The sequence below is a fragment of the Danio rerio genome, chromosome 21 (genome assembly GCF_049306965.1).
Source record: "Danio rerio strain Tuebingen ecotype United States chromosome 21, GRCz12tu, whole genome shotgun sequence".
In the NCBI taxonomy this organism is placed as follows: Eukaryota; Metazoa; Chordata; class Actinopteri; order Cypriniformes; family Danionidae; genus Danio; species Danio rerio.
Genome location: NC_133196.1, coordinates 9,708,990 through 9,732,927, shown reverse-complemented (window position 1 = coordinate 9,732,927; position 23,938 = coordinate 9,708,990). Strand labels below are relative to the sequence as shown.

The 23,938-nt window shown below is 38.5% G+C and overlaps 1 protein-coding gene across 9 annotated transcripts in view; it reads left to right on the top strand.

The window, feature by feature from the left end:
* The window catches only part of nek6 (NIMA-related kinase 6), a 41,501-nt gene extending 20,587 nt beyond the window's left edge, over positions 1-20,914 (top strand). For 4 of the 9 annotated variants that reach the window (XR_012397147.1, XR_012397150.1, XR_012397149.1 and 1 more), the window contains 10 exons: positions 4,536-4,595; positions 7,650-7,793; positions 11,449-11,511; positions 11,598-11,708; positions 13,588-13,696; positions 13,787-13,894; positions 15,622-15,716; positions 16,483-16,596; positions 19,042-19,455; positions 20,755-20,914. Coding sequence is in view for 4 of the 9 variants with exons in the window: in XM_003200822.6 (XP_003200870.2) it covers positions 4,536-4,595; positions 7,650-7,793; positions 11,449-11,511; positions 11,598-11,708; positions 13,588-13,696; positions 13,787-13,894; positions 15,622-15,716; positions 16,483-16,596; positions 19,042-19,152 (915 nt within the window). In the remaining 5 variants the exon portion in view is untranslated. Of the gene's footprint in view, positions 1-4,535; positions 4,596-7,649; positions 7,794-11,448; positions 11,512-11,597; positions 11,709-13,587; positions 13,697-13,786; positions 13,895-15,621; positions 15,717-16,482; positions 17,385-17,478; positions 18,314-19,041 lie in introns of those variants that run through there. The other 5 variants (XM_003200822.6, XM_068215990.1, XM_005161495.5 and 2 more) reach the window with 2 other exon arrangements.
* The last annotated feature ends 3,024 nt before the right edge of the window (positions 20,915-23,938 follow it).

Genomic DNA, 23,938 nt, shown 5'->3' with positions numbered 1-23,938 from the left:
GGAAGAAGGAATACTTGCTTAACATTTCAACACGCCAAAAGTGGCACACTCCTCGCAGAAACCTCAGAGTAAATGATGTTGTAATAATCAAAGAGGATATGCTCCCAAGAAGTCAATGGCAGTTGGGCAGAGTGGTTGAAACTGTCAAAGAGAGTGATGGATTTGTGAGACGAGTAAAGGTACGAGTAGCAGAACGAAAGCTCACTAACAAACGTAATCAGACCCCCAAGCTCTCAATCATTGAAAGACCGATTCAGAAATTAGTTGTACTTCTTGAAGAAGACTGACTGTTAGTAACTGGGATGATACACTCTCATCAGACCAAATAATTATTTCTGAAATACTTGATAGTCATGAAAAGTAAACGTGGTCATGTTATAGTTCAAAATCATGTTCTGATTAATTTCAGTTTGTTCTTTCAATTCATCATAAAATGATTGGTGGGAGTGTAAGTGACCACTAAATCATTATATGCCTTTAAATAATTTTAGAGCATCAGAGCATGTCACGTGTTTCGGTAGCCTAGGTGACTAATAGGTTAATCAGGCTAGCAGGAGCGAAGAGAAGACACGTTGCTGTGCGATTTAAGGAAAAAGGGAGGCTTAATCCTGCACAATTTATTTAATAGAACCCTTTGGGAAAGCGGAGCGAGGTATGTGAAGTTAATATTTAAGCCACATGAGTTCATTTGTATGTATATGTTAATCGTGAGCTCTGCCTTCTTATTAGTTGTTTCAAACTGTCGTTATATACTTCATTGTTTCACTTTCATATGTCGCTCTGTACATTATATCTTTATTTGTCGTATTATTCTGTATACAAGTTGTTTTTATTGATTTTTGTTGTTTCTTTGTGTAGTTTCACGGTGCTACGCAACGAAAGTTTAATGGCTCTCGGCTTGAGCAAAATAAAGAATCAAGCACCCGTCAGAAACTCTCTGTCTCGTTCATGGAAACCAAAGGGCATCTACATAGTGATTGCTCTTAAGAGATAACTACTTACTAGGAGCATGTCTATGGTGCCGATTTGGATTAGTCAATTAACTTAAGTTGCATGTTTTTGGACGGTGGGAGGAACTGTTGGCTGGCTTGGTAAGGACTAGAACCAGTGACGTTCTTGCTGTGAGGCAACAGTGCTAACCACTGGGCCATGGTGTCACCCATCTAGGAAAGGAGGAGGAGTAGTGGTGGAAGGGGGGATTCTTCAAAACGAAGATGGCTGTTATATGAAACTTAGGGTATTTATACTGGCTTAGAAATTATCTGATTTGTGAATAATAAACTGAATGTTGCGGGACCGGCTGCAAGCAATCATAAGCATGTGATCCTCTCGAAATTAGTTTATAATTACCCTTCACTTGTTTTCACCATAAATATTTACATTAGATGTTGCCTAGCTATTGTTGTCTTTTGGAAGGAATGTGTCAACAGAACTGCCATTTTAGTACAGGGTAGCACTCCTATGAAATGAATGTGAGACCAAGGTGCAGTGTAGGACTGGCCATCCAGAGCCAGAGATATATACACATATATGAATATATCTATGATTGGGAGTTTCCCGTTGGTCAGTATGCAAACATTTTTTTTAAATTATGAAGATTATCTTTTTACATCCCTTTCTACATAGATGGATGAGGGGAACACTAACAATTTTTTTAATCCTAGTTTCTTTGCAAAAATGTTCTGTGGACATGTACTATGTACATGTTATTAAAGAAACATGACACCTGTCAATCAACTCGGTGAGCGGGAAAAACCGCACTCCTACGTCACGTGGCAGTGAGCCTCCAAAATCTCTGGGATTTGAGTCCTATTTTATTGTCAGCAAATTTTAAAAATGAGACTTGCTGGGTTTATATCACTCCAATACGACAGTGGACACACTATACCAGGGGTGTCTAAACTCGGTCCTGGAGGGCAGCTGTCCTGCTGAGTTTAGCTCCAACTTGCTTCAATACACCTGCCCGGAAGATTCTAGTATATGTAGTTAGAGCTTGATTAGCTGGTTCAGGTGTGTTTGATTAGGGTTGGAGCTAAACTCTCCAGGACACCGGCCCTCCAGGATTGAGTGTGGACACCCCTGCAATATACTGTTCATACAGACCACACAGCTCACAAAAGCTCACAAAATGATTTTCATCATAGGTGCCCTTTAAACAAATGCATTTGTATTATGATGTTTAAAGGGATAGAAAAAATATGGAAACCTGTTTACATTTTTTCTGTTAAACACAAAGAAGATATTGTGAAAAATGTTCCAGTAGCCATATATTTACATAGTATTTTTCATGCTATCAATGATTAAGGCTTATATGCTTTAAAGTGGTTCAGTTAAGTCATTTAAGTAATATTAAAGTTAAATAAGTTTACTTGGAGTTTACTTGCGCACATTTTCCCATCAAGTTTGTTTTTTTTAGACTACAAATTTTTGCTTCGGAATTTTTAATGTATAAACGTTTTCACCTCCATTGTGTGCATATGCCACATTTATAAATGAGAAACACACTACTGAACATTATTATTACTAAATGGTATTAGAAATAGTTATTATATCATCAGTCACAAACAATCTAGCCAATGCAGATCGCTGGCGAACTTCAAATCTGCTAGCATATGGACTACAAGATCCAGTCATGCAACACACACACCTGCTCCTACAAGTCTACATTGATTACACTCACACAGCTGATGCTGCTCATGGACCGATTACACCACACATATACAGTTGAAACCAGAAGTTTACATACACTCTAAAAAAGGGAACTAGACCATTTTTTAATTTTATTTCTGATAGTAAATCATACTAGAGATAGATATAGAGCTCAGGATTTCTTCAAAAGACTTTTCCTAAATAAAAGCAAATGCAGTAAACACACATGACCTCAAGCTTTGTTTGAACACATCAGGATTTTTTCTGAAAAGCTCCAATAGAGTATATGCGGAGGTAGTGTTCCTTCCCATACTGATAAACTTCCGGTGGACGGTTAATGTGACTTTTTTTCCATTTTATACAATTCCTTTTACAGCATCGATGTTGTAATATAATCAGTTAAATAGACTTTGGCATTCATTTAGTTTAAGCGTAAAACGAGAAAAAAAGCAGTTACTCGCACACGTATGTCAGAATCAGCAGGCTAGCGCAGAAGCTCCATTGAATATACTGGGGTAAAATAAATGTTCTTATTTTAAATACATGGTGGGGAAAAATGTAATTTAATGCAGTGCTTCTTGTACAATCTGAGACCCACTTTATATCGGATATCACTCAGCCAGTGGATGTCGCTGATTTTTACAGAAAAAAAAAAAAAGACCTTAATCGAGCCGATTTTGTAATGGTATGCATTTTACCAGAAATGCTTAAACCAGGTTACTGACAAATTAAAAGTCCTTTTGCACAGTGGTTCCTAACTTTTTTTGACCCCCTTTTTCCGCAGAAAATAATATAAGAGGGGGGCACATTTAATGATATAATCGCTCATAAGTTTGCAGTAATGATTACAAAAAAATTATTTTCAAACAAACGGTATGTTTATTACTTTATCTAGATATGTTTATGCACAAATCATAGCCTAATGTTTCCCAGAGATGGATTGCAGCTGAAAGGGCATCCGCTGCGTAAAACATGTGCTGGGTAAGTTGGAGGTTCATTCCGCTGTGGCGACTCCGCATTATTAAAGGGTCTAAGCAAAAAAGAAATTGAATGAATGAATTAAGGAAAATAGCCTAATGTTAAATAAAAGCAAAACATCAGTGGGCCATTTGTAACTGAAAAACGTAAGCCTTTGGCCTTTAAATTGACCCTATTTGACATTCAATAACAAATATATCAGTATTCACACTGGTGTTGGGAAAAAAATAATATAGGCTATTACTATTCATTACTTGCATGTTATTTGTTATGCTCTATCAATAAGTGTGTGGATTGCTGTGAGGCGAATCAGTGAGACTCTTTTTTAGTGGTGGACGGATTACAAATTTGTCCATTTTTGGTCAGCTAGGGCAGTGGTCCTTAACCTTTTAATCCTTTAACCTTTTCACTGGGCCTTTTTCCCTTTGTAAAGAAACTTTGTAAAGACGTCTGTTTCTTACTTATTTTGCTGGTTGTGGGTTAAATTTGGGTGCTCAAGTGACAAAGATGCAAGAGAAAGAATATGGTCATTTTTTCAAAATAAAAGATTTTTCAAAATAAAAGATCCTTCAGACTCGGATAATAAATAAAACGGAAATAATTAATGATTTATTGTGCGGCCCGCTACCAATTTATCTATGGACCGGTGGTTGAGGACCACTGAGCTTGGCGATAAAATGAACTAAGGCAACATGATCGTTCTCCTAATTGTCCACTGCTAAAGATTTTTTTAGATTATGACGCGACCCCCTAGAAAGCTCGCTGAGGAACCCCTAGTGGGTCCCTGTTGGGAACCGCTGCTTTAGCATACAACCGCATATACGCTATTAAACAAAGCCATCTGTAAGTGAAGATGTTGTGAATGTCAGCAGTTTGATTGACTTTGTGCCTTTTGTGTTTTTCTGTAGGTCTGGAATGTCATTATGGAGCAGAACAGCCTTCAAGATCAGAATAAAAATTACAATGAGGTCTGATCACACAAAAACAGACACGCATGATTGTAAATATGGTTTATGAGGACGCTCTGGCATAATGCAGTCTATATTGTAAAAAACACTATATGACCCATGGGCAAATTTAGTGATTTTGAGTTTTGACCCAGCAGTTCTAATATGCAACTTTTTGATTTTTATTTATTGTATTTTGTCTTTATCTTATATCATAAGGTTTTCTTTTCTACGTCTTTATCATAATGCAATGGTTTTTTACTAAGCGGAAATTAAAACCGTTTCCCTAATGACATTTGACGGTTGACAAATCAGGGAAATAAACGACCGAATTATCAAATAATACCTGCCGTGAGTGTAACTGCATTCACCATTGGGAGGCGCTATAATCACTCTCGTATGAGAATTTTGCTTTCACCATATAGAATAAAGTTATCCAACATGTGCGCCCGATAGCTCCGCCCCTTCCGCTACATGGTCAAACCTGCGGTCATTGAGTCCGTGAAGTGTCCATTATTCCACACTTCACTTTAGCGGCTAAATGAGTGCATCATCCGGGTAATTAAAGTGCACTTATTATTTTTTAGAGTTTTCAGTGTGAACACACTACTTACGCTATTTATACTACAAAATGGCGTAGAATAGTGCATAAGTATGCGATTTAGGATGCAGCTTAAATCTTCATCTGATTTGATTGCTATGTTATATAAATAATTTATAGAAACTTAAAAAGGTATTTATTGGGAGCCCCCACATTTTTTTTGGGGCCCTAAGAAGTTGCTTACATTGCTTATTGGTTAAATCTGCCCCTGATATAACCCAAATACAAGCCTCAGAGGACACCTGTGGCAAATTCTGAATATCAAAAGACCCTGTTAATGAATAGTTCACCAAAAAAAAGTGGTTTCAAAGATTTATCAAACCTCTTTTTTCTGTTGAACACAAAATAGGAGACCTCGAAAAATGTTAGAAGCGTATTACCATTTGTGACAAGTGAATTATGAGTTAATGATGACAATTTAAATTTTTGGGTAAACTATCCCTTCAAGTATTATATTTAAGCGTTTTGAATTACAAGGACACAAGGCACGTCCTCGTACACTACCTTAATACAGTACAACCAGATCATTTTCATGTCATTTTCATATTTCATTTTCATTCACAATTTCATTATACAATTTTGTCCTCGTAAACCACATAAGTACACACACACTTACACAAACACACACATATGCGGGCACATGCTGTTATTAGAGGAGTTTTTATGAATCATCTTACTGATAAAGCTGACATTACCACACGACTCTGACTCTCACTGACACTTTCTGTTCCTCTGTGGTCTATTAGAGGAACATGCTACACGGAGTCTACACAATACAGAGTACAACAGTTGGGAAGTTAAAAAACGGATTCATTTTGTCCTTAGACAAATTGATTTTTCAGTCATTCCTTTTCTTTTCGGCGTACTCCCTTTATTTATCAGGGGTTGCCACAGCGGAATGACCCACCAACTTATCCAGCATATGTTTTACACAGCAGATGCCCTTCCAGCTGCAACCCAGTACTGGGAATCATCCATACACACTCATTCACAGACATACACAACAGCCAATTTAGTCTTTGGACTGTGGGGGAAACCGGAGCACTCAGAGGAAACCCATGCAAACATGGGGAGAACATGCAAACTCCACATGGAAATGCCAACTGACCCAGCCGAAACTCAGACCAGTGACCTTCTTGCTTTGAGGCGACAGTGCTAACCACTGAGCCATCGTGTCACCCCTCAGCCTAAAGTAGCCGATTTTTAACAGTATAAAGTGCGCATGTAGTTTTGAAAGACTTTATTAAAGCATCATAAGAACAAACCAATCAGTAATTGCACTGAACAAAAGACAAAAGGTACAAAATTGTGTATTAGAGGCAATAAACTATGATCCCATGAAGCACTGCAAATGAAGCAGCGAATATAAAAATACCAGAGAAATATAAACCATTTCAGTTTTTGGTTTTGTCTATGCAGTGTAGCAACCCGCCGGTTATTAAAACGGTCCACGCTTCCCAAATACTGATGCGTTTTGTTTATTGAACACCCTGAAAATGAAAAAATGAACAAACAAACCGAATGTTTTACACAAACACCATCGAAAAGGACATCAAAATAAACAAATAATATACAACGTGTAGTTTACCGTGTTGGCTTGATAACCAGCTGTAGAATAAGCAGGAGCATTTAACAGGTGCCTGAGTTAAGATCCCAATTTGCTATCCATACAAACTCTTACAGGTTAAATCAATCACGAAAGATCACGTGACCTCTGACTGAAGCCAACCGGAAACAAGGAAAGTTATAACATAAACTAATACACATTCAAATAATGAAAAACAAAACAATAAACAAAATACAAGCTGACCGATCAGCTTCAGCTACATACAGGACATTAGTGGTAATTAATAAATTGGACAGAGGTAAAAATTGATGATTGATGGAATTCACTCTGATTGATGGAATTTTCTGTAGAGCATTATGGGTAATGTAGTTTTTGCTATTCAAAAGAAGGTAATGATTCGCACTCAATTGCTTCATACTGTTTTTATTTTTACTTTTTCTTACATTTTACGGGTGATAACAGACAAACAGACGTTTCGGCACAAAGCCTTCCTCAGTGTGCAGTAATGTAGTTTTTGCTGCACAAATTCTGCTATTACACATGGCTATTTTTAAAATAATATCAATAATTCAATAATATCAGTCAACAACTTCAGAGCTCACAAATGTCCTGTCTTTAATGTAGTTATCACAATTAATATTATTAAATAACAGTTTCTCAATGAAGAAAATAAATGGTATTATCTAATGAAAAATTCATGACTGGGTCTTTTCTTTTTTTAGGATTTTTCCTATAATTTTGTATTATTAAATTTCCTTTGCATTTAACTATTATTTTTCACATCAGGTGTAGACGGTGTTACATTTTACATTTACTTGAATGCATCTGGCAAGCCCTGATCCTGAATTTGCTTTGAACACATACACATTTTATTCCATGACCTGATGTTCTTCTGTTTATGCTACAGGGATGTTTCGGATATGTATTTGGATACTGTTCGAATCTGTCGAATTTCCTCATAGAGAAGAAGATCGGCCGCGGTCAGTTCAGTGAAGTCTATAGAGCCACATGTCTACTGAACAACCAGAAAGTTGCACTAAAGAAAGTACAGGTGAGCGGTTCTGAGATAACATTTTAAGTCACTTTTACTATAGTATTGAGGTTGCATAATATGTGCATCAATGTGCTTTCTATATCAGAGCGATTGATCTACACTTCTACACAGTGCAATTGTGATGAATGAAAATTTGAGGAACTATTAAAATATGCTCTCTTTTGAAAGATCTAAAATATGTCTCTGATGTCCCTAGAGTGTGTATGTGAAGGTTTAGCTCAAAATACCCTTTGAAACAGCCCCTTTAAAGCCTGGTTTATACTTCTGCGTCAAGTGACCGGCGTAACCCACAGCACATGCAACACGCGTAGCTGTGCATTTATACTTCTGCGCGCTGTCTCTGCTGGTCTGCATTAACACTTCCGAAACGCTAGTTGTCAGTGAGGTGTAAATGTTCCTCTGTGTCGAGTTTCTTTGCTGTTGTTTTGCTTTTCCTGAACACTTCCGGGATGTACAAGTGGCTCAAACTCGCTCATTTTGAGGCAAGAACCAGCGGACGTGCAACAACTTTAACTATGAGGTAAACACAAAACAAAACTTTCCATACGGAGCTCCTTCACGGGACTCCACACTTGTAAACAATCGCTCCATCAGGCTCGCACCATTCACGCTGCTCTCAGTCCCGCCCAGACTCGTCAGCGCTACCAAGCCGACCAATCACAGAGCTTGCGCTACGCGTCGTTGCGACGTGTAGTTAAATTTTTTGAGAGGTGCACATCAGCGACGCCAACGGTGAAGGGCTATGCGTCAGTGCCGTTGCATATGCTGGCGTTTGACGCAGAAGTATAAATCAGCCTTTAGGCTTGGATACAAATTGTGCCGTTTTGTTGACTGTCGCTTTAAATTTAAATGAGAGTGTGCACTCTTTTCAAAAAGGGGGTGGAGCTACTAACATTTATGCATCAGAATAGTGGCAAATTGAAAGCAGGATCTTGGTGAAAAACTGAAAATGTCAGAAGTGGCTCAGAAGAAGACAGTCTGTGGAAACTACGGTGTTCATTTGTGCATCTAAAACTCCACATTTACACTGCACTGTTCAAGTGACTTAATTCCAATAGTTTTTTGTTCTCCCATGTGGCACAGATCAGATATGGTCCATGTACGTGTAAGCAGGAACAAATCACACGGATTTCGATTTACTCAAATCAGATTCAGGCCTTGTTCACGTGGAAATTTATCTGATATGAATCGGATCTGTGTTCTCGTGTCTGCAGTGTAAGCAGGAAGATCGGATTTTCACCAGTCAATGAGAGTCGCGCATCATTACACACCATAGCGAATGACGTCAAGTCTGGCAGTTTCTTTTCAGAACAGACTTCAGAGTCCAAAACCTTAAATCTCATACACGAGGACTTAAACAGCTTTTATACAGTCATATTGCACAGGTGTTTAAGCATGTTAACGAGAGTGAGAGAGAGCAATGTCCGCCACGTAGGCTAACCAATAAATGAAGTTTCACAAACTAATTTCGAGAGGAGCACGTGATATGATTGACTGCAGCTGGCCACTCATCTACACTCATTAGCTAGCCAATCAGATTGATCCAAACTCACTATAAGGAGCCTAGCTAAGAACTACTCCCTTATCTTCGTTTCCCGAAGAAACCCCCCATCCACCCCTTCTCCTCCTTTCCTCTTTTGCCGAGGGGAGCTCTCGAGAACACCTGATCTCGTACTCCCCTCACATGCTCTATGGACCTGGAGGGAGCCCTGGGCTTAACTATCTCCGAGCTCAGGGTTCTCTCCCGGGACAGCATGCCAAACCTGCTAACTTGCTAACAAGTTGTCAAACAGTATCTAAGTGTGAACTCTTGAAACTAATATAAAACTAGTGCATAACTACATCACATGCATAAATCACACCATGGACATTACATTAAGATGCCTAAAGGTTTAAAAAAGCCTGTACATCAAAAGAAGATGGACAAATGGGAACCAAATGGAAAGCTCCGAACAGATTACAGACAGGAAAAGAGAAAAGAGCACTCTTTAATTGTCAGCTGGTAGTCAGCGCCTGTTTTTTTTTTTCCTGGTCATTGCTCCTTTGCCGTGTGCTGTGTAAATGCAGACGACCGGATACGAGTCATTTTTAAAAGATGATGTACGCAGGTCATCAAAAATAAAAAAATAAATCAGATACAGTCACAAAATCGGAATTGACCATCAAGATCTGCAGTGTAAATGCAGCCTTAGTCGCTGACATTACCTTTAGGCTAGGTTTTAGATGAAAACTCTAATGGCAGAGGGCTGCTTCTCACTCAGGGCTGTCTATGCTAATAAGGGGGAAATCGACACAAATGGGCGGGCAGGGGCGCCGCTGAAATCATTAGTGTCGCTTTCATAGAAGAATTTAAAACGGTGGTTGGAGATCGCGGATGTAATTGAAGAGCAGGGAAGGTGGGATGGCAGGTGGGTGGAGATTGCGGATATAAATGAAGAGTGGGAGTGGGGGTAGGAGAGATCGCAGATGTAATGAAGAGTCTGGGGGTGGGGGGGGCTGGTCGCAGATGTAAGTGAAGCTTACTGATAATATCTGTGGGCGCTCCTAAATGGTGGCCGGGGCTTTTCCCCTCTAATGACATGTATAAAAGTGAAAATGCAAGTCAAAGTGTTTTTGCAGACTGTTTTTATAAAGTGTAATTATAAAAAAATTAAATAATTCATTTTTACCATTAAGGCAAAGAGCTTAGAATGACCAAGAGGCGACACTCAATAGAACGTTCCATTGCAACAGCAGCGCCCAGCAACAGCCCCGGATTCTGCCATTTTGGAGTGAAAGTGATCGGCCGTCCATTGGATCTCATTACTGTCGCGATGGCAAGCAGCTGCTTTGTTTTTAATTTATTTATTAAAAAAGCGCATTAAAGTTGATATACAACCTAAAAGACGACAATACAACACGTATTATCACTAACATCAGCACTTTTAACAGTTTATTTTACAGACTTATAATATGCTGTTGTTCTATTGGAGTTTTCATTCCAAAATGACCGCCGCACCCTCTAGTGGCTGTTTCCCAAATTACACCAGAGTGTCGCCTCTTGGTCATTCTAAGCTCTTTGATTAAGGCAACGCAGTGGTGCAGTAGGTAGTGCTGTTGCCTCACTGCAAGAAGGTCGCTGGTTTGAGCCTCGGCTCAGTTGGCGTTTCTGTGTGGAGTTTGCATGTTCTGCCTGCGTTTGCGTGCGTTTCCTCCGGGTGCTCTGGTTTCCCCCACAGTCCAAAGACATGCGGTACAGGTGAATTGGGTAGGCTAAATTGTCCGTAGTGTATGAGAGTGTGTGTGAATGAGTGTGTGAGGATGCTTCACAGAGTGGGTTGCGGCTGGAAGGGCATCCGCTGCGTAAAAACATGCTGGATAAGTTGGTGGTTCATTCCGCTGTGGCGACCCCGGATTAATAAAGGGACTAAGCCGACAACAAAATGAATGAATGAATGTTTTACCGTTAAAGGCTGACTACATTCACACTCTGTTGCCATACAACTGTTTTTAAACCACTTGTAAAAGTGAGTGATTTTTGCATAATAGGTCCTCTTTAAATACAAACTGATATAACAATGTAAATATGTGCAATGCAATTGATGGTAAACCTATGCAGAGTTAGCTGTGCATTGCATTTATGCGCATGTTATAACACGTGTTGTTTTCTTAGATCTTCGAAATGATGGATGCTAAAGCCAGACAGGACTGCGTTAAAGAAATTGATTTGTTAAAGGCAAGTAGCTTGCATTTTAAAACCAACACGCATGCGGCTCTTTTTGTGGACATTTGTAATGCTTTATCTTCATTCTGTACTTGCAGCAATTGAACCATCCGAACGTCATAAAGTATCTGGATTCTTTTATTGCAAACAACGAGCTCAATATTGTTTTGGAGTTAGCAAGCGCCGGTGACCTCTCTCAGATGATTATGGTCAGTCTTGCATGATTAAATACTTTAATAAATACTCTTCCATTAATAAAGATAAATCACATTTTAGTTATTTTATTGGATTTTGTCTAGAACTAGAACATTCTAGCAGTGTGTTAAGTCATGCTAGAAAAGTGCTAGTACAATGTTAAGGCGTGCTTGAAATGTGCTAAAATGATAACACATGCTAGCAGAGATTTTAATAATAGTTGAAACATGCTGGAAATGTGTTTAAGCAGGCTAGCAATATGCTAAAACATATTAACAGTGAATTTATTTTAGATAGAAACAAGCTAGCAATGTGCTTAAACATTATCACGTGTTATCAGATGCTACGTGGGTAAAGTCTAGATCGGATATGTGGTTGGCTGGAAGTGTGATATGCACATTAATATAGCAGCATTTTTTTATGACACTGTATAACAATAATTAATATATTTACTGTACTGTGACTGTTGGGTTTAGGGTTGGGATGGGAGTAGGCATTAAAAATACAATTTATTAAGTAATTTATTAGATAACATACAACTACTGTTTTTACATTACTGTGACGATTGCGTTTAGGGTTGGGGTAGACGTTAATAAAATACAATAAATGGGAAATTTTATAAATAATATAAATAGTTCTCGTTAACTTCCGCCTGCAACCATATCCAATCTAGCAACAACCAGAAACGAGTCAGTGTGCTAATAATGTGATTACACATGCTAAGCAGCATGCATTGTTTATCTATAAACTAACATTTTTCCTGACTACTTTAAACCTTCAAGCTAGTTTTTCAAGCCAGGTTTAAAGTGAAGCAACAGTCTAGTATAATATATAATATTTTAACTATAAATGTATGCTATACACTCACTGGCCACTTTATTAGGTACAACTTACTAGTACCGGGTTGGACACCCTTTCGCCTTCAGAACTGTCTTAATCTTTTGTGGCATAGATTCAACAAGGTACTGGAAATATTCCTCAGAGATTTTGCTCCTTATTGATGTAATAGCATCACGCAATTGCTACAGATTTGTCGGATGCACATCCATGATGCAAATCGCCAGTTTTACCACACCCAAATGTGCTCTATGGTGCTAAACGTGCAATTCTCCTCTGACATCTGGCATCAACAAGGCATTTGCGCCCACAGAACTGCGGCTCACTGGATTTTTTTCTCTTTTTCAGACCATTCTCTGTAAAGCCTAGAGATGGTTGTGCGTGGGTGATACAGTGGCGCAGTAGGTAGTGCTGTCGCCTCACAGGAAGAAGGTCGCTGCTTCGAGCCTCGACTGGGTTATTTGGCATTTTTGTGTGGAGTTTGCATGTTTTCCCCATGTTTGCGTGGGTTTCCTCCGGGTGCTCCGGTTTCCCCTCACAGTCCTAAGACATGAGGTACAGGTGAATTAGGTATAATAAAATTGTTCGTAGTGTATGTATGTGAATAAGAGTGTATGGGTGTCGAAAAAGCCTAAAAAAATTTAATTAATGGTTGTGCCTAAAAGTCTCAGTAGATCAGCAGTTTCTAAAATACTCAGACCAGCCTGTCTGGCACCAACCATGCCATGTTCAAAGTCACTTAAATCATCTTTCTTCCCCATTCTGATGCTCAGTTTGAACTGCAGTAGTTCGTCTTGACCATGTCTACATGCCTAAATGCATTGAGTTGCTGCCATGTGATTGACGGATTAGAAATCTGCGTTGAACATGTGTACCTAATAAAGTGGCCAGTGAGTGCATATTCAAATAAGTAAAACCCAACTAAATGATCACTGAAAACCAAGACTAATTCAAACTGTTAATAAAACTACAATAAAATCTGAATAATACTTGACAAGTAGTTTTTTTTTTTTTAATGTATTCATGTCAATTTCATATTTTGTGTAACGTGTGTAGCATTTTAAGAAGAAGCGGCGGTTGATTCCCGAGCGGACGATATGGAAGTATTTTGTACAGCTCTGCAGTGCACTGGAACACATGCACTCCCGCAGAGTCATGCATCGAGGTACACTTTCTAACATTATTTCTATAAAAATGATGCATGATATTTTTCATTAACAAGCTGTTTTGTTTTTTTTGTCTGTGAACAAATCAGATATAAAACCAGCCAACGTCTTCATCACAGCTAGCGGAGAGGTCAAACTCGGAGACCTGGGACTGGGGCGATTCTTCAGCTCCAAAACCACTGCTGCACACTCTCTAGGTAAAACTGGCCAGCGCACAACCAACACTCAGGAGGGCTTTTTACGTTTACTTTTGACATCGACTAAACATTGTAAAGTAATAGTTGAAAAAAAAAAATCTGTCTTTTACTCTCTGTGATAGTGTGTGATAGAAGCTAATGTAGGCACATATAAGCAGGCACGTGCACACATACGGCTTAACCTGTGCAGTGCACATGCCCTTTTCAGTCTTGGATAGAAAGTGTCCTTCCAAAATGATCAAAAGTACCCCCACGACACCCCTCCCCTCCCGTCCTTCAGTACGCGCGCGACAACAACAAATTAAAAAATATATATATCCTTCACATCTTTGGATAATCTCTGCACGGGCCTGCATATAAGATATTACTTAAAATGAAACATTATCATTAGTAATAATTTAGACTAAACACTGCATATAAATACACATATGACCAAACTAATAATCTTTGAATGAGATATTGTTTCAAATTATTCAAATTAAAGGGATGGTGCTCCAAAAGTGGAAAATCTGTCATCGTTTACTCACTCTTTTTGTTTGAGTTTTTGATCACCTTGCTGACTAAGGCTCTTCTCCCCTGATCACTCAGCTTAGATGGCAGGCCAGCAATAGAAAGAGTCCTGGTGGTTCCAAATATCTTCCACTCATGATGGAGGCCACTGTGCTTATTGGAACTTTCAGAGCAGCAGAAAGTTTTCTGTAATCTTCCCAGGCCTTGTGCCTGGAGGCAATCCTGTCTCGGAGGTCTACAGACAATTCCTTTGTCTTCATGCTTGGTTTGTGCTTTGACATGCACTGTCAGCCCTGGGAGCTTATATAGACAGGTGTAAACCTTTTCAAATCATGTCCAATCAACTGAATTGACCACAGCTGAACTCCAATTAAGCTGCTGAAACATCAAGAATGATCAGTGGAAACAGAATGAACCTGAGCTCAATTTAGAGCTTCACGGTAAAGGCTGTGAATACTGTTGAACGTGATTTTACATGCTTTTTATATTTATTAAATTTGCAACAATTCCAAAAACGTCTTTTTCCACATTGTCATTATGGAGTATTGTTTGTAGAGTTGAGGAAATAAATGAATTTTGACTATCAACAGCATAGTATATGTATGTAGTGTCATCCCAAATGGAGCACTAATGTTTTTTTACTAAGCGGAAATTCAAACCGTGTCCCTGATGACGGTTGCCAAATCAGTGAAGTAAATGACCAAACTATCACATAATACCTGCCCGGAGTATAACCGAATTCACCATTGGGAGGCGCTGTAATTACTCCTGTGGGAGAATTTTGCTTTCATCATTTAAAATAAATAGTTATCCAACATGTGCGCCCAATAGCTCCGCCCCTTCAGCTACGTGAGCAAACCTGTTTCATTGAGTGCGAGAAGTGTCCATCATTACACACTTCATTTTACCGGCTGAATGAGTGCATCATCCGGGTAATTCAAGTGTACTTATTATTTTTTAGAGTTGTCAGTGTGAACACACTACTTACACTCTTTATACTACAAAATGGCGCAGAATAGTGCATAAGTATGCAGTTTGGGACGCAGCTATAGAGACAAACACAATTTGCAGAGCAGGGGGTCCAGAGGACCAGAATCGGGACCACTGGACTAGTATACAAAAAATAAAAATAAAAAAAACAGCCTGATAATACAGCTAGCTCCAAAGAAGTATGCATATGTTATTCATGCACATTATTTTTTGTTTGTTTTTCACAGTTGGAACTCCATATTACATGTCTCCAGAGAGGATTCATGAAAACGGCTACAACTTCAAATCAGACATCTGGTCTCTGGGCTGCTTACTGTATGAGGTATATAAACACACACACACTTTCACACCGCAGTCCAGAAGTTTGTGGTTTGATTTTTTTTTTAATGTAATATCTTATGCTCACACAGGGTGCATTTATTTAGTCTGTGACACTGAAGAATATAATTAACCATTTTAAAAATGCCTTTTTTTAATTCTATTATTGTTCAAAAATTTCCCAAAGTGTTTAACAGAGATTTTACACAATTTGAACAAAAAACGAATTTGAAATAAAGTCATTTCTTCTACTGTCTTTACCATGATGACAGTACATTATATTTTACTAGTTATTTTGCAAAATACCAATATTCAGCTTAAGTGAGATTTAAAGGCTTAACTAGGGTAATTAGTTTACATGACGAGTTAGATTAATTAGGCAAATAACTGGACATAATTTTTTTTCTGTAGCCAATCAAAAATAAATAAATTAATATTATTATTAATAATAATAATAATAAAAATAATAATAATAAATAATAATAATAATAATAATAATAATAATAATAAAAATTATTATTATGTTGATCTTAGCTGTTTTTTTATTCTATTCAAACTAAATGAACTGGACTTCTGGACATTCTCCAGAAGAAAAAAACATAAGAAATGATGGAACAAATTTCTAGCCCTGTTAAAAATTGTAAAATTTAAGCGGATGGCTAATGATTCACACTTACTAAATGGGCATTTACATACAGTAGAAGGTTATCAGAATGCGGCATAATCCCTTCACCTGTACGGATGGTAACAGTGATATTTGTGTCTCTCAGATGGCAGCTCTGCACAGCCCCTTTTACAGTGACAAGATGAACCTGCTCTCGCTGTGCCATAAGATTGAACAGTGTGAATACCCACCTCTGCCAACAGAGCACTACTCACAGAAGGTACAACACCATACACCTCTACAAGTCTGCGTTCTGACAACTAGCGAGCTAAAACAAAGACATTTACTTCAGCATTTGGAGTGGCGATCCTTCCCTTCTTGAATTCTTTAGGTGAACAAGTTAATCCACCTAAAAAATAATTTGCTTTTTGGTAATCTTCAATCAAAGGCTGACCATTTGCTTTTACATTTGGAGTTGTGGTCCTTCTGTGTTCTCTGAGGTCAAGGTCTCTGTTGACATCAGCTTAACTTTTCAGCCATTTTATATTCTTAACCATGCCCCTCTTACTCTTAGTTTGCTATGAGGGAATGATTCACTAAAAGAAAGCCCCGCTCCTACTCAGTATTCCATTTCATTTGGAAATACATCAACATACTGAAATAAAAGTCTCAGCAACTGATCACCTCTGATCATTTTAATATATTGTTTGGGTTTTATTTATTTTAAAACACAAATCTTACTGACCTCAAACCTTACTGACCTTTTTAAACAGAGTTCATCTCAACATATGGGGTGTCCAAATACAGTCCTAAAGGGCCACTGTCCTGCACAGTTTAGCTCCTTTTTGCCTCAGCACACCTGCCTGGAAGCTTTTAGTATGACTAAAGGCCCCAGTATCCTTCAGACGAAATTTAAAAAAGCACAGAAATAACGTCATGTTGAACAAAATACATCTAAAATTAAGTTTGTTTTGAGTTTGTAGGTTGCTAGGCGACCGTTTTCTCACAATGACAAGCTGACAAAAATCTGTCACTGATACAAGTTTTAATTATGGAGAATTACAAAACGTCCCCCACAGTCCAAAGACATGCGGTACAGGTGAATTGGGTAGGCTAAACTGTCCGTAGTGTATGAGTGTGCGTATGTGTGGATGTTTCCCAGAGATGGGTTGCGGCTGGAAGGGCATCCGCTGTGTAAAAACTTGCTGGATAAGTTGGCGGTTCATTCCGCTGTGGTGACCCCAGATTAATAAAGGGACTAAGCCGACAAGAAAATGAATGAATGAATGAATTGCAAAACACTGCAGTGTTTGGGTGCTCTGTGTATGTCTGAGATAATTAGTCTACCAAAAAGTGTATATTTCATACAAGCTGAAACTGATCTGTCAGTTCTGGTCACGTGACTCACGGTGCACTCACTGTATTCATTCATCTGCATTGCTCTGGAAGGTCACACACCTCCATTTTAAATAACAAACTTGCGTGAACTCTAGAAAAGACGCAATATGCGAACGACCCCTAAAAGGCCACCATCATTTGCGATCTCCAGCAGTTGATCTTTTTGCACAGACATACTGGATTCACATGATTTGTTGACAAATGGGTAGTGGATCCATTTTTTGGCCCAGTTCACAGGTCCTTCACTTGGCCTTTTAACCTTAGCAAAGAAACTTTCCAAAGACGTTCATTTCTTACTCTTTTTGCTGCTTCTGGGTTAAATTTGGGCGCTCAAGTGACCGAGATGCAAGAGAGATAATATGGTCGTTTTTCAGAATAAAAAGATTGTTCAGACTTAGATAATAAATAAACAGAAATAATTAATGATTTCTTCTGTGGCCCGGTACCAATTGATCCACAGACCTGGCCCAGTGGTTGAAGACCACTAAAGTAACACATTTACAATCACACCTACTGCAGCCGGAGGTGTTGGAGGGTTTGAAGTCAGTATATCGTCCCTCAGCCTTTGCAAACTTCTTTGTACTCTCAAGCAAAGCACGAAAAAGAACTTTGAAGTAAACCGGGGCCTTAAGACCTTAATTAGCTGGATCAAGCGTGCTTAATAGAGTTGGAGCTAAACCATACCTGCCAACACTCCCGTTTTTCTTGGGAATCTCCTGTATTTCAGACCCATCTCCCGCCACCCTCCCGTTTTGTTATTTCTCCCGTAATTTCACCCGGTCCTCAACTTTTTGGTACAGTAACACTGTAACACCACTGAGTTGTCAACTTTGGTATAGTATCTGATTGCAGCGGCCACTCAAAACCCATTCAATAGTACGGTAATTAACACCACAGTATAGTTACTAACCCGGTGTCCTGACATTTTATGCTGCCCCTCAGGTTATGCTATCAACACTGTATTTGAATGGTTCTGAGGTTGGGGATTAGGGCGATATTACAGCTTCATATCACACTACTCCACATTAAAACTTACTCTGGTAGCAAAATGTGATGGGTTGCCTATTGCGTCTTCGATATGTGCTACCTACATTTTGAATGGGAGGTAGGACAATCTGACAAGGTAGAACAAATTGACAGAACACCGGTGATACCCCTGGTCTCCCAGAATTTCAGAGACAAATATTGGCAGGTATGAGTAAACTTCTCAGGACAGTGGCCCACCAGGACTGAATGTGGACACCCCTGACATAAAACCGTGCAATACCATTATCATACAAATGCACCAAGCGAGCAGCTACAAATCTACACACCTCTTCTGTTTCAGTTTAGAGATCTGGTCAGTATGTGCATCAACCCAGAGCCCGACCAGCGGCCCGACATCAGCTTCGTCCTGCAGTTTTCCACACAGATGAAGCTGTGGACGACCAGCACCTGATGCAAACACTCGAGGAGAACCCAACCATGCTATCTCTGCTCCGTCAATCCAACCAATTCAGCTAAAGAAACCAGAGAGAATGCCAACAGTGTCTATGCTGTTTCACGCGAGTGTTTCTGCAGCCGTGTATGAAAGGAGTGGCGATATATTCTGTTGTGCCTTCAAATGATGATGAATGCTGATAGGCTTATGGAAAGTTGGTCAGGTCATGTGACCCAGCGCCTCATGTTGATGATGTCAAAGCAAGGTGGTTCCATTTATACATGTTTTTTTTTTTTGCTGTAGGCTTATATTTATAACAACATATAAAGAGTCTTACAGTTGAGTTACTTATTTCTCTTGACGTTTCTGATATAGTTGTTAAAGGGATAGTTCGCACAAATAATTAAATTTATTCACTATTTACTCACCCTAAAGTAGACATGGGCCGGTATAAGGTTGTAACGGTATGATAACCGTGGATTAAAATATCACGGTTTCACGGTATTGCAGTTACTGCTCTAAAATATGTTCCTTTTGAATGTCTGTGTAAATAAAACATTTTTTCTTTACCTTTGAACAAAATCACTAAATTCTTTACAATTCAAGTGTAGTTTCACAAACTAATTTCAAGAGGAGCATGTGATATGACTGAGCATGACTGGCTTATCATCTGTAATCAGTATCAATCCAATCAGAATGATCCAAGCTTAATATAAAGGGATCGTTTTCTCCCAACTGCTGTATCTTCGTTTTGGAAGAATCCCCCCTTCCACCCCATCTCCTCCTTTTCCTCCCTTTTCGAAGGGGGAGCTCTCGAAACCTACCTGATCTCAGACCCCCCTATATGCTTATTGACCAGTATCTCCGAGCTCAGAGTTCTCTCCCGGGGCGACATGCCAAACCTGTTATAAACGCCAAGCATATCTAAGTAGGAACTCTTGAACTGGCATCTTTGGATACCTTTTCTGCAAGAGATACTGTTGACCCATATCAGAAAAGGTATAGCTAAAAAATCTTTGCCGTTTTAAAACCTTGACTTTTCCAAACCACGGTATACCTTAAAAACGGTTATCATCCCATGCCTACCCTTAAGTGGTTCCAAACCTTTGTGAGTTTCTGTCTTCTGTTGAACACACACTTTGGAAACCTAAGGATAAACAAATACTATGAAAGCAAATTTTACAGGTTTCCAAAACAACTTTTTTTGTGTTCAACTTTAGAAAGAAACTCAAACAGGTTTGTGACAAGTGAAGGTTGAGTAAATGACGACAGAATTCTCCGTTTTGGGTAAACTATCCCTTTAATTGTTCTACAAGGAGACGTGTTGGACGAGGAGTTCAGCAATCTTGAGGTAAAGTTGGTTTTATATTCACACATTTAGACTTCCACCATAATAGTATAATTTCACAATTTTTTTCTGTGCAAATTCTAACTTATGAAATCATATTAGCAGCAAATGTCTATCAATGTACAACACTGTCCAGTCAAATAAATAGTACTAATGTTGTTTTGAAATCATATTTACATGTGATTTCAGTCTGAATATTCAAAGTACTATGGTAAACAATAGGGAGCATGTCACAAGTTGTCACTGAACCAATGTGCGAATATAAAACCAACTTTACCTCAAATTCAGCAGTCAAGATCTCTGGTCAAATACCCAACCATGTTAAAGTGTTCATTATTGCTAATGTTCTAAAGAGGCGAAATTTTTATGTGTTTGAAACATTTTCTCATGTTTAAATGTGTAATTAACAATAAAATTTAATGTAAACAATGATTGTGACTTGATTTTAAGGGCATCTGAATCCTCGATTTCACAGGAACTCTTATTTGGCGCCACCTGGTGATTTAGCAAGTGTGTTTACTACACTTATTTACCAAACGCAAAATAAAAACAAAATGTACACCAGCGTTCATATACTACTTATATCGCCATTCTTGAGCTTTCAATGACAACAATCTAATTTGAAATTCATTCAAATACAAAATTTAATTTAAATCAACTTTACCTGTGAATCAGGATCAGTCTTTTCATCAGCAGCGCAAGAGTCTGAGCCAATGACTGTAAAAAATGTCTGAGCACGTGCAAATACGGAAAACAATCATGGCCAAAAGTCTGCAGATAAAAACATTTCATTTGACCACGTCAGCTGGCCCGCCACATTTAGCGAGTTTCTTAAAGGGGTAGTTCACCGTAATATGCGAATGTCCTTATTATTTACTCAAATTCAAGCGGTTCCTTCTTACTCAAATGAATTTCCTTCATCTGTTTAACACAAAACAAATGATTCTGAAGAACGTTGTGGGGAATAAAGCAGCCATTATCATCCATAAAAGGAACAAAAATATTATGGAAATCCATAGAAATGGCTTGTACACCTACTTCATTTGAAGCGGATCATCAACTTTTATTTAAAATTCTTTGACAACCATTGAACAACACCCATAAGCCTATAGCAGGTCTCAAACTGGATTCCTGGAGGGCCGCAGCTCTGTACAGTTTGCTCCACCAACCCTAATCAAAAACAGCTGATCCAACTAATCAAGGTGATTAAGACTATTAGAGCCGATTAAGCAGGTATGCGTTGGAGGTGGTTGGAGGTAAACTATGCAGTTAGGAATTGAGACCACGTGGTACTGGCCTTATACTAGTACAACTTTGAAAAACTTTTTTTGATTCACTTGGAAAGTTGACTACTGTGTATCTTACCACACCATTGTGTCACATATCCAAATATAATCTCAAATACTGCCACTTTGATGGTAAAACTGAGGGTTTTTTACGTTTTTTGATGTTTAAAGATTTGCCCTCAGGTACACTGCTTAATGCAGTTCACCTAACTAGTTAAACAAACAGAAATTAATACTGTTTTATTGAAAATACATGAATCAGAATTTTTTTTTTCTTATTTCCTTTTTGTTTCTGCAGGCTTCATCAAGTCAAATTTAAGACTTTTCAGACCCTTTTAAGAACATAAAGAATGAAATTTTAGACTTAAACAGGATTAAAGACTTTTTCTAATGACCCGGTCTTATCATGAGGAATCGTGTAATTGTTTTTTTTTTTTTTGTTTCTTTTCCTGATTAGGAAATTTAATAATAAATAATAATAATAATAATAATAAATAATAATAAAATAAATAAATAAATGTATTGATATGTATTTTTGGTCATTGGATGATGTCAGCCTGATTGAGTAGCTTTACTTGGATAGAGCAAAATTAAGACCTGTTTAAAATGATTTAAGACTTACAAAACAACGTTTTGGTCAATTTAAGACTTTTAAAGGCCTAAAATTTAGTTGGTAAGACATTTTAAGACCCTCGAGCACCCTGGTCATTCTAAATCAGGAGTGTCCAAACTCGGTCCTGGAGGGTCGATGTCTTGCAGATTTTAGCTCCAACTTGCTTCAACACACCTGGATGTTTATAGCCTGCCCAGTGAGAGCTTGATAAGCTAGCCCAGGTGTGTCCGACTGGGGTTGACTTTGCAGGACACCGGCCCTCCAGGACCGAGTCTGGACATCCCTGTTCTAAATCATAGGTCTCAAACTGGATTCCTGGAGGGCCGCAGCTCTGCAAAGTTTTGTTCCAGCCCTGATCAAACACAGCTGATCCAACTAATCAAGCTGTTAAAGAGTGCAAGAGACCATTAAATCGGTGTGAGTTGGAAGTGGTTGGAGCTAAACTGGTACTCCGGGAATTGAGTTTGAGACTATTGTATACTCCATACTTTTTTTGCTTAAGTTTATTGTTTTTTCAGCCATGTGACAGTGGCAACTAGTACACAAATGGCTCAGAATAATTTTAAATATAGAAACTTTTTTTTAAAAATGCAAATGTCACTTTACATTGAAATTAAAAAAAAAAGCCACCATCTACACTAAAAAAATGCTGGGTTCCACACAATTCATCCAGGCTGTCCCAGCACAAATTAATTTAACTTAAGTCAGGGGTGTCCAAAGTCAGTCCTGGAGGGCCGGTGTCCTGCTGATTCTAGCTCCAACTTGCTTCAACGCACCTCGTTTTTTTAGTATACATAATGAGAGCTTGATTAGCTTGTTCAGGTGTGTTTGATTAAGGTTGGAACTAAAATCTCCAGGACCGAGTGTGGACACACCTGACTTATATGGACTGCGCATAAAACAATTAAGTTATCCAAAAAAACATCTTAAGAATGCTGCTAGCTCATTTTACAGAAGTAGTTTGAACAAGCAGCAAAATCGTTTTTTTTTTTTTTTTTTTTACGTAAAAGCAAAAATCTATCTGGCTGCGCTTAAGACTTCTTCAAATCAAAAATTAAAACTACATTTTCAGCTCAAACTATAAAATTATGCCATATTATTATATAGTAAATATGTTTAATACGAATGGGCCCAAAGAAAATCTCCCCCAATAACCACCAACACCACCACCAGCCTGACAGGCAGGATGGATCCATGCTTTAATGGTATTGACGCCAAATTTTGACCCTACCATCCGAATTTTGCAGCAGAAATCGAGACTCATCATATCAGGCAATGTTTTCTAATCTTCTATTGTCTAATTTTGGTGAGCCAAAGGCTGTTTCTCAATTCCAAGAACGCAGAGAACGGACTTGTATTCTTGTGGAGACCGGTCTTGCCAGGTGTCCTCGAAAGAACAAACTCAGGAGACCGCGAGGGCAGAGAACGCGTCCTTTGAGAATTGAGATGCTGTGTTCTTCCTCATGGTCACATGACCTTCACGTGTTTTAAATGGTAAATTATTTAAACATTACAGCCTTCATACAACGATTTATTGTTTTTCCCCTTTTCAAAATA